Raw genomic sequence first — 12,109 nt, 5'->3', positions numbered from 1 at the left:
TGATCAGGAGTAGAGGAAGGACGGGAGTCGAATCAAGTCGACCCGTTCCGGGGTGGAGACCCAGGCCAACGCTTGAGTCCGGTGTCGGGTCCGACAGGCCGGTACGGGGAGAGCACAAGGTCAGCTGCTCCCGAGGAAAGCCTGGCGGACCAGCTCGATGAGAGCCACCACCGGACAGGCTTCGGCGTCTGCCACGAAAAAGATATTCCAAAGGGGCGCCTAACGACACCTGCGAAAGGAATGAGTTGCCAAGAATCGGAGCCTTGGAAAAGCCTTACAAATCTAGCTACTTCTTGCCCGGGAAAATGGAGAGACAGGACCTGCTCTTTCTCATAGATACCGGCTGCAATACGAACCTGTTGTCAAAGAAGGTGTTCGACCAAATGCCAGCCCGGATTAGAGATCAACTGGAGGAAAATGACCGATACGGTCTGATGGCAGACGGGAGTAAGCTCCAATTCTACGGACTAATCCGACTAACCGGGAGAGTCCGCGATGTACCGATCGAGGAGAACTTCATTGTGAGCCAAATCAGCAAGGACGCCATCCTGGGGATGCCCTTCTTGATCTCACACCAATGTCACATGGACTTCGACCAACCCGTCATCTCCATCGGGGACAGAAGACTCTCCTGTACCAATAAATACGGCAGACTGATGGTGTCGAAGGTACACACCTGGAAGAAGGTCACCATTCCACCATTGTCTGAAGTAACGGTGGTGGGAAGGATATCAGCCCGAAATTATGTACCCGTAGGCATAATAGAGGGAGCCGACCTGCACCTTCCGGTGGCATGTAGCCTGAATCAGCCCGGAGACCAGGGCGACGTGGCCGTGCAATGCCTAAACCCGGGTAACCACCCCATCGAATTGGCGGCTGGACAAGTGATAGGCTTGTACACTGCCATCGGGGCAGAGGATGTGCAGGCCGAACCCTGGACAGAACCAAAAGACTTTAACACCGAAGTAACTGGAGTAGGGTGTACAGCTGTATACGCTGGGAAAGCAGTGCTCGAACATCTGGTCGAGCTCTACGATCAGGCCGTCCGTGGTTGCTCGCACGACCAGGAAAGGAGAGAGTTGGCCGCCCTGCTGACTAAATACCAGAATGTCTTCAGTAAGTACGAGGGCGATGTGGGGCGGACCGATCTAGTAAAACACAGTATACCACTGATAGAAGGAGCCAGGCCCATTATACAACCTCCCCATAGGTTGGGGCCCCTCAAGGAGGCAGAGGCGGACAGACAGGTGACCGACCTATTGGAAAAGGGCCTGATCGAACCTGCAAATGGGGCCTGGAGCTCACCAGTGGTGATGGTTCGGAAGAAGGACGGCGGGTGGCGGTTCTGCGTGGACTACCGGCAATTAAATGCCATCACACAACAGGACGCCTATCCAATCCTAAGAATCAATGAGAGTCTGGACGCCCTGGCGGGAAGTCGATACTTTAGCACCTTAGACCTGACCAGTGGATACTGGCAAGTGCCAATGGACCAGGAAGCCCAGGAAAGATCTGCTTTCACCACCCGAAGTGGGCTATGGAAGTGGAAAGTGCTGCCGTTCGGACTAACATCGGCTCCCGCCACCTTTCAGAGGTTGATGGAATCTGTGTTGCAAGGACTCCACTGGAAGACTCTCTTGCTCTACCTGAACGACATTATCGTCATCGCCCCCGACTTTGAAACACACCTGGCCCGCCTAGAAGAAGTCTTCCGGAGGCTGGCAACGGCCAGGTTGAAGCTAAAGCCCTCGAAGTGTGAACTCCTCCAGGAGAAGGTGAAATATCTCGGACATGTGGTAAGCCCGCAAGGAGGCAGAGTGACCCGGAGAAGATTAAGGCGGTGGCAGAATGGCGAGTCCCACAGAATGTGAAACAGTTACAAGCATTTTTAGGGACGACTGGATACTATCGGCAGTATCTGAAGGACTATGCCACTACCGCCAAGCCACTCACTGTTCTGACAGGGAAAGGGAAAGCCTGGCAGTGGGGCAACGAGGAGCAAGCGGCATTTGAGGCTCTCCGACGGGGGTTGGTCACGGCACCGGTCTTGGGTTATCCCAACCCCGGGAACCAGTATATATTGGATACCGATGCTAGTAACGTGGGAGTGGGGGCGGTGTTGTCTCAGAACCAAAATGGTAGGGAGACAGTAGTAGCATGCTACAGTAAAACACTCAGCCCTGCAGAACAGAATAACTGTGTCACCCGTAAGGAACTATTAGCGGTGGTAAAGGCCGTAAAACACTTTCGACCTTATTTATATGGACAGAGCTTCCTACTCCGAACAGACCATGCCTCTTTGAGATGGTTGTGCCGACGAAGGGAACCGTCGGCTCAGGTGGCCCGGTGGTTGGAGATCCTGTCGGAGTTCACCTATTAACTGGAACACCGACCCGGGGCCAAACACGGGAACGCCGACGGTTTGAGCCGGAAAGCCTGCCCGGAGGACTGCCGGCAATGCACCCGCATAGAAGAGAGAGACGGGGGTCCAAGTAAGCAGGCTATGATGAAGGAAGACCCTAACAAGGTGGCCGCCATCAAATTTCCCGGAGAGCGGAACTTCTATCAATTGGTTCCAAGCCAGATGGAAGAGAACCAGGCCGTGGCCCGAATGTACTGGGCTGTAAAAAATGACCAGGAATTGATGGAGGAAGAACTGACATTGGGGAACAATGAGCTCCGAATCTTACACAGATGGCGAGAAGCCATGCGGCTATCAACCAAAGGTGTCCTGGAGATCCGGCTAATAACGAACAGCCACTCTCGATGGTGCACCCTATGCCCCCGAGCAGACCGAAACCGGGTCATCTGGGAAACTCATCGGCTGGCCCATGCAGGGGCGCACAAGACAACGAAGAGAGTCCTACTAAATTGGTACTGGCCGGGCCTAAGTGCAGACATACGTCGCCTGATCAAGACGTGCGAGGTCTGCCAGGTAGCCAAGACCGGGGGGAACCACGCCACCAAGAGCCGGCACCGACTCTACGCCGGGCGACCTTGGCAGAAGTTGGCAGTGGATCTGGTGGGACCAATGCCAGAGACTGAGAAGGGGAACAGGTGGATTCTCGTGATTAGTGATCACTTCTCAAGATGGCAGGACGCCATAGCCATTCCGGATGCAACTGCCCCGGTAGTGGCCACAACCCTGGATGAGAGGGTATTCTGCTACTTCGGTCTGCCGGAGGAGTTGCATTCGGACCAAGGAGCCCAGTTTGAATCTAAACTCATGAGCGAGTTGTGCAGGTTATGGAATGTAACCAAGACACGGACTACCCCATACCACCCTCAAGGAAATGGAATCGTAGAGCAAAACAACCTTAGCCTGGGAGACTCATTGAGGGCCCCACTCCTCCGCCGAGGACCAACAGAATGGGACCTGTTGTTACCCCAAATCATGAGGGCGTTTCGGGGCACACCTCACTCCGCCACCGCGGAAACTGCGAACTTCATGATGATGGGTAGGGAGCTGCGTCTGCCCGACCAGCTATCCGAAACAGTAGCCACAGACAAGCAAGCCATCCAGCCCTACGTGTTGGAGTTGGCCGGTCGGCTAGAAGAAACTCACGAGATTCTCTTGGAGCGCCAGATGAAAGTAAGGGTAGAGGATGAGGAAGAGCCGCCCCTGTTTGAAGTGGGAGATCTGGTGTTGTTGGTGAATAAGCGGCGAAGGAGGGGTGAAAACCCCAAACTCCAACCCAAATACTTGGGGCCGTACACGGTCACCAAGCGTCACTCTAATAATACCTATCAAGTAGAACGGCAGGGTCAGGTATCCGTTCAGAACGAGGAACGCCTGAAGCTCTATGTTGCATGCCCAGAAGCAGATGGTAGGGCCCCGGCCACCAGGGAGCCGGCTCGACGCCCCAACATGAAAGGAGCTACCGGCAATAGGAGGAGAAGTAGAGAGGAACCGATCGAGTTGTTGCCTACCCTGGAGTTCCACGCGAGGGAACCCGCTTTCCAACCACCCCTGCGGCCTAGGGACAGGGACCCTCTTCCCGCACCCAGTAAGGGAGAAACGTTCCGGAGGCAACTACTGGAAGCCCTGACGGAGGAGGAGCATCCCCTTCCCGTGGATAGCAGTATTGAGGAAGAGCCCCTCAATGCGCCAGGACGCACAGACCCCTCGGAATTAGGACAAAATGACCTGGGAGCCGAGCCCAATCCCATTGCCCCCCTCGATCTTCACAGGTCGGGTAGACAGGAAGAGGAAACGACTATAGAACCACAGGCCCATGCAGAGACTGAACAGGCAGAACCGACCCCCACCATGAACTCTAGACCGGTTCCGACCGGGGGAGAGACGCAGGTGGAGGCGGAGCCCACTGGAACCAACAGACCCGTGGAGTTGAGAAGAGATGGGAGGCCCCGAAGAACCACAGGACCACCCATCCGGTATGGGCAGGCGGTGTGTCACCAGGTCGAACCCGAGAAGAAAGATGAAGAACAGTGCCGATACTCGGAAAAGATTAGAAATACACAGGAAAACAGAAAAAGGTACGAGATACTGTGAGCAAGGGTGGAAGACATCGAAAAGCTTCTCGAAGGGGGGAGTGTTAGCCTCGACGAAGAAGGGGAATTACAGTACCAAGCGTTGAGGGACTTCATGGAAGAGTTAGAGGCAACATTGACCACCAATAGCCAGAACACGGGAACAGGAGAAAGGGAACAGATGGAAAACTTCCAACGCTCAGAAAAGGTGAAGAGTAGCCCAGCAGCCAGAGAGAGATACGAGTTGTTAAGGAGCCGTTTGGAGGACATAGATGAGCTGCTCAAAGAAGGAAGCATTGTCCTCGACGAGGAAGGAGAGTTACAATATCGAACGTTGAACGACTCTATGGAGGAGTTGGAGAGGGCGATGACCGCAGAGATCCAAACTACCAGAACAAGGGAGAAAGGACAAACGATCTGGAACGAAGGGGCGAAGATCGCAGAGGCCGGAGAAATCTCCGAGAGAGAGAGATTTTCCGGCCAGGGACGATCTGGATCGGTGACTACTGGCGACACAGTTGACCCAGGTCAAGGACGAGGCTCCACTAGAAACTGGTCGCCATTGCGCTCAGTCCACCACAACGCTGCTCCTAGCCAATTCGCATACACGTCATTTCACGACTGCTCTCTGCTTCAGACAGTTTGCAACTACGTTAGCCACATGGACCCGAGAAGTACCCAGTATGAAGATAAAGAATTGCAGCAACTACTCACGGAGCTTGATGGAATACTTGAGGAGACGGAGACAACAGCCACACAGACAGGCATAGATCCAGAGCGCCGTGTCAGCGTATCTTCAACAAATCCAAAGGTCACACCAATGGCATATAAAGGGACCAAACCAAATCAGGACGATGAGATAAATGTGCGAGTGATCCAGCTAGGAACGACATCAGCCAAGGAAAAGCCGACACGGAGCCAGAACCCGGCCAAACGAAAGGACCTTCTCAAGAATGTTTGGTATACCCCCGAATCCTATAAAAAGATGGAGGCCGTAGAGGACAAAGAAAAGGGAGAGTGTCGATTATGTGGATTCCAGAATAGAGAAAGCCGGGTGGTGCGACGCCACATCAGACAACACTTCTGGCGATTTTGGTGCAAATGCCAGAAGAATTCTTCTTCATTTTTCTCTATCTATAAGCACCAAAGGACGGAGGGAGACATCGAGAATCACCCGCGCGTGGTGTTTCAAGTGGACGAAGAGTCTTTTCAGGAATTTTGCGAATACATCGGGTGGGAGAACCGCCCTCCTTTCGGCACCTGCCTGCCAGTCAAAGATGGGAAAGGATGGACGGCAAAGAGAAAAATAGAAACCACAAAACCAACGATTGCCATAGACCCAGGGACAGATATTCCAAACCTGACGGTCCGAGTACAAAATCGCCAGGATACCAAAGGTAGGGAGGAACCAAGTCGATCCTTCTTCTCGGGATACACTATTCCAAAAAAGATGAGACGGGGAGATACTCAACAAGAAGAGCCAATGTTGGAAATCCATGCCAGCACGGCGGATAAGGAGGAAATAGTGGAAGAACCAATCGCAAAGGTACACAGGCCAACCAGCGGAGAGAAAAAATCTCACCACTCCAACAAGAGGGAAAGCTATCTCCGCCGGGCCGACCGTGAGGAAACGGAGTATCGGCGATATCAAAGCTTAGCCCGAGCTAGCTACCAAGAGGTACAGCGCTTACGTAGCTGTGCAAACCAATATCACTAGGCATCTATGACTCCACCTCGGGTAAATTGTTGACCCCAGGCTAAACAATTGGGGGGGAGTGTGTGAAGGACGGGACTATACTAAACCATATGTTTGTGCTTGAAATCACATTAGGCCTAGTCACTTGTGTATATTTCTTAACCGGTTATATAATACCCTGGTAAAACTATTATATCATACTACATTTTTGGGCCTGCTTCACAGGCCTGCTAGCACACCATTATGCCTATTGTCTGGGCCTGCTCACAGGCCTGATGTGAAACAATGAATGTTATATAATTGTGGGCGGAGCAAATAGTATAAAAGGAGAAGGCATAAGCCAACTCATTGGGATTCTGCTAACGGATTTTATACTGTGAAGACGAAGTTATACATGTACTGATATACACTAAATACACTATACTTATTCTTATAAATTGCCTACATTTGATGCCTGCCTGGTTGGCATAAGGAGGATCCTTTCGCCAGAACTGCTCTGGCTTTGAAACACGAACTGCTAGGGGGAGACACCTAAAGAAGGCTAGGGGTGGGCTACGTTACGATCGGACCTAATCAGAAATGCGATAGCATTGGAGATCAGGCCCTCCAGTAAGTAGTCGGGACCTAAACTAGCCAAGATAGAGTCTCAGAGAGCAGGCCGTGCTAGCCTTCCAAGTGAGCCTGAACTGCGGATACCCAGTCGCGGCCTGACCCGACCACTACGTGTGTCAGGGAGGCCAACGAGGGGAAGGCCCAGTGTTCAGACTGCACTGCCTTGCTAGGAAAAGTAAAGCTGGCTCAGCTACCGGGGCCAGACCTTTACAAAATGACTTTATTTATGAAGCCTTGATCAACTGATACCTACTTAGAATGACTGTCTTATGAAAGAGATAAAGAGTCGTTCTCTATTAGATGTAAATAATAAGGTTACCTTTAATCTTATTATACAGTTTATAACTCAAGTTTTTTTCTTAGTTTGTTTGTGCAGTACAATTGTCAACCTACATTAATTAAAGTTACTACAATGTTGTACAGTTTATCCTAACTTCTACTAGCCATAGTTCAGTTACTCTGTAGCCAACTGAAACTTTGGAACACTTTGGAATTCTAGGTTAGACTAACAATCACAGTTATAATATCATATTACTTATCTTTTAGTATTTTAGATGTTGTTAAAAGGTTGGCACATTTTCATAAAATAGTTGTTTATGTTCTGTTTGCAGGTCCATTAATCATAGGATGTAGGATAACATCTGAAGCTGTTCTCTTTAGGGATAACTTAACCGATAGTAAGTTCAGCAGCAAACATATATATTCTAACTCTCTGATGTGGTGTTGCAATTTTTGAACTAATAGTTTCACTTTAGCCAAAGATTTGGTGAGACTTAGATTTGTTGGTTGCTTTAGCGCATCACTTTTTGTAGTTCAGTGGTTATTGTAGGTTATAGAGTTTCTTAAAATCAGAAACTCAGAAAAATCAGACACCAGAAAGTCTGACCGTTCACTCTACATTAGTTTTCCTTCTGTTGGTTCGGTGCTTTCTTTCGGGTTGAGATTCATTGTAAGAGTTAAAAATTTTGATTTCAAAGTGTCAAATTACATGAACATGTATTATCTGTGCATTTTTATAAGCTAGAATTATTTTTTAGCTTACATCGATGAAATAGTGGATGGAATACAAAATGTTGGATATTTCGGTAAGTGCCACTACACTTACAGGTTCCATCTGTTTTTACATGAACCTGTTAGCACTTGTTGAAATATGTAATGTGGTTTTAACTTGTCTCAATAAAGTCAATTAGCTGTTCAATGGATGGTTAGGCACTAATCATCTTTTTTACTTGTTTCAGTACTTGGAACATCTGTACTTGGTCTCATACTCACCATCGCACACTTTCCTGCGGCTCCTCCGACACCTCCGAGTATCGCTCAAACAGTGAAGCGTGAAGATTTTATTGTTGGTTTAAAGAAGTTGAAGAAGTAAGTGTTATGTTATAACATATAAGAAATGAGTGTTGTGTTATACTTTAGTAAACAAGAAGTAAGTGTTATGTTGGAACAAACAGGAAGAGGTTCTATGTTATATCATACAAGAATGATATTACATTTTGACAAATATTTGACATTTTGACGAATTGAGCGCTACCTCAGAGCAAACAGAAAGTAGGTAGCGGTACTTGGTTATAGCAGACAGAAGCTTTTTCTGACTATACATTGAATAATATTATGGCTGTTGTCATTTTTGTATTTTTGTAAGTGTGATTGATTTTGACAAATAATTTTAGAACCATCTTAATGGTTATTTCCACATTTAAGGTGTGGAAGTTCTTTTGTGAACTCACTAATTTTCCTCAATCTAGTTATAACAAAATTTAGGTGATGTTCTGCTTAGATTCTCTTCTAAGATACTGCCTATGCAGTGACTATTGTCTTTTTGTCTGTCTTTATCTTTTTTTTTGTCTATGGTCTAAAGTCTATGGTTACCATTCATGTCTCTTTCACTTCAATTTTGCTCTAATATTTTCAATTGATGGCTACATCATCTCTCATTCTTTCTTAACTTTTCTGATTATCTGTCTCTTTGTTTCTATCATCCCCTCTACAGATCACAGCTCTTTGTCTCCGCATCTCTCTCTTAATACATATACAATTCCGACACTTTAGCACTTGAGTGAATTATTTCATTTAGAGCCTCCATGTCCTACACTCTCAAGTCTGTTTTTAATTCATCCTGTCCTACTGAGAGTATAAGTAAATTATCTGATAGAGTTACAGTTCATGCACTGCTTACTTCTATTTTGTTCTTACTATTTAACTTGTAAATGACTAGGAACTTAAAGTCGCTTGTGTCTTTCTTTGTTAAAGTTTCCTTCATCTTATTCATCACCACATCGGTTGCTTTTGATGTTTTCCATAGTATCATCGTATACATAGTAGTTCCATTACCATTTTCATTTATAATATTCATTTCATTACCTGCTAGCTTTATCTTCACGCCTTTTCTTTTGTCTCACACTTTTCGTTATTTTTATTCTCCAAGTTTGACAGAAATATCAAACTTCCAACATATCTGTGTTATGCTGAGACTAAAATATTAATATAACCCAAAGAGCTTGTCATGCGGTAGCGACTATCTAGCTTGCAACAAACAAAGACACCAGTCATGCGTTAAATGCTAGCTAATAATCAGATGTTTTTTGGTCACAGAGGTTGTTTGTGATAATTAATGTAAGCACAAGGTATTAGCTACCAGTCAATAACTAGTTACTAGTTACTAGTTCTGAAACAACTCACATTCTCAGTCGACCTTGTGCCTTTTGGAATTTCCGCCACTATGTTAATGTGTTCATCGCTAACAACTTTGATATAAGAAATTTACATTGAGCTTTAGAGAAAGGAGAGTTTTTGTCTTCCAAAAATTTAATTACGTGCTTAGAAAGTAGTTACTTTCTGTACCACTTGTTACTCAACCCAGTCTAACATACAACTTAACCAAGCCAATCCAATTTTGTTATTTATAATTACAGAGGCCATAGTTACATCAAACTTCAATGAGCCAACTAATGGCTTCCCAACATGTTGCGTAACCCACAAAACTCTTAATTGATTGTTTTATTTTTATATAAACAAATTCTTGCTATTCACAAATTTTAAATGCTTTCAGGAATTGATGGTGCTAAAAAGAAAGTTTATGATAATTGGCTATTGAACGAAAAGGTTTATTCTGGTTGGCTATTGTGCTCGTAATCATAGCCATGCAACACAATAATCAGCTCGAATACATACTTATAAAATTAGTTTCAACAAATTTTGTTGAGTTGGTTAGCTTCTATGGTTGGTTCAGGACATTTTACTAAGCAAAGAAAACATGAGTTCACACAAAAATAGTCGCTAAGATATTATTACATAAGATAACATAGATTACATAAGATAATATATATTACATAAGCATCGATAAAAAAACTTGCGTAGCTACCTGATTCTGATATAGAGGTGAAAGTGGACTGTATAACTTGTTTATACAGTAATTTGCAACATAATCCTGTGCGCGAGTAAATTTTTCCATGGTTTTCCATGGTTTATGCACGAAAACTATACTGAGCACACAGATTTTTGCTAGATTTTCATGAAGAATTTGGATTATTTATGTGAAAGAGCTTTAGCTGTGAATCAGAGTCTAATGATTCTGTACTACTTGTAGCAACTACCAGTACTGGATCCTGTTGGTTCTCTTCAATCTCAAAGATTCAACAGTCTTTGCTTGGTTCCCTCTTATTGCAGTGCATTTCAGAGGCCTCGGGCTTGATGAGGTATGACAATTCTAAAGTCACGCCTAGTGCTCTAAAGAGTGAATCCATATGTAGTATTGACTATGCGATACTATGAAAATCTTTGATGAAAAGATGAAAGGTTGGCTCTTGATCAGTTTCAGTATTGTATATTTAAGAAACGTTTGAAATTTTTATTTCACATTGTTTATTGAATGAAACTGTTTATGAATAAACCTCCACGGTTTATTGAAAATAAAATTTGTTACTTCTATGTTTGGCCTATTTTACTTCTATGTTTGGCCTATTTTACTTCTATGTTTGGCCTATTTTACTTCTATGTTTGGCCTATTTTACTTCTATGTTTGGCCTATTTTATATTAACGTAGATTTTAGTGAAGTCACATTAAAAGTTATAAAGTTTGCAAAATTAAACAGATGTAACATTTGAGTTTAATTTGTTTGTTTGAGAATGAATTTTAGAGTGAATTTTCAGGAGGTAAATCATTGGAGCAACTGCTTTATTTTCATAGCAATAAAATATGAGTGGTGATTAATTGTTTCCCTCGTTGGTATAGCTGTAAAACTAACACGAAACAATAATTCTAGCCTAGTTTATAACAAAAACTCAGATGTTTGAAAGGTATGGGTGTTTCAACTTAATGAATTATTTTTAGCTGTCAATAGTTTATCGTCACTGTAAAAAATATTTATCATTAAAATAAATATGGCAAGGATTACAAACATTTGTAAATAAACTGAACCAGATGTTGAGAATTTATGAGTCAAAAACAGAAGAAGCAAAACATCTGTTGACAAAATATTGTTCTTTTTGGAATGGAAAGCAAAAGTGAATTTTGGTAGTCATTATTTAGCATTTTTGTAAACAGTTTTGTAAAAATTATTTTGTAAAATATATATAAAATCTAATAACACTATACATAAAACTCCCAGCAGCTTTGGGGAGTTATTACGTATACAAGCAGATTGTTATTAATCTCAGGGAAACAAAAAAAATTGTTTTATAGATTTAGATAAATATTTATCATAGTGAAGCTCCAGTTAATGGTGAATGAATAAGCTATACACTAGACACTCCTATAAATTATACCTCTTATAACATAAATTCTAGGTAATTTAAAAAATATATGTGATGTTTTTGCTTCCTACTATCTAAAAAATTTATATAACGTAGTGCCACGCAGGCTAGTTCTAAAATTTAGTATGAACGGTAATTTATTTTACAGCACTTGCAAAAGATAAACCGAAGCGCGTATAGCAGTATATTTTATTATATATACAACTTTGGCAACAATCTAGGTTGTCATGATAGATTGCCAGATGGGTCGACAAAACAGCGAAAAGAGTAGCTGGGCATTGTTCATAAATACAAAGGCGATCAATTGGTACAGTTCAGCGTCGGTATACCAGTCTTAATGTCACGAGTTGAAGTATCGTCAAAAGTTCTCTTTTATCCTAACCTTGACTCCTAGATGCAAACAGACGACGAACAGGTTGTACCGCTTTTTTGTAAAAATTTTGTTGTTTTATTTTGTTGTAGACATATGAAATATTTTTATTAGTTCTACTTTGCAGAGTAGACTTTGCTGTTTAGAAAAATGAGCAAACTGTTGTCAATGAACGTCAAAAATGT

General features: G+C 44.1%; 1 protein-coding gene across 1 annotated transcript in view; it reads left to right on the top strand.

Annotated features, from left to right (window-relative positions):
- The window catches only part of LOC137393340 (solute carrier family 49 member 4-like), a 42,683-nt gene that overhangs the window by 21,263 nt on the left and 9,311 nt on the right, over positions 1 to 12,109 (top strand). Inside the window, exons 5-8 of the mRNA XM_068079845.1 lie at positions 7,411 to 7,476; positions 7,837 to 7,884; positions 8,038 to 8,167; positions 10,389 to 10,497. Of these exons, the coding sequence (XP_067935946.1) occupies positions 7,411 to 7,476; positions 7,837 to 7,884; positions 8,038 to 8,167; positions 10,389 to 10,497 (353 nt within the window). The remainder of the gene's footprint in view (positions 1 to 7,410; positions 7,477 to 7,836; positions 7,885 to 8,037; positions 8,168 to 10,388; positions 10,498 to 12,109) is intronic.

The sequence above is a fragment of the Watersipora subatra genome, chromosome 4, assembly GCF_963576615.1.
Source record: "Watersipora subatra chromosome 4, tzWatSuba1.1, whole genome shotgun sequence".
NCBI lineage: Eukaryota > Metazoa > Bryozoa > Gymnolaemata > Cheilostomatida > Watersiporidae > Watersipora > Watersipora subatra.
Note: the sequence above shows the minus strand (reverse complement) of the source record. Positions and strands in the feature narration are given on the sequence as shown.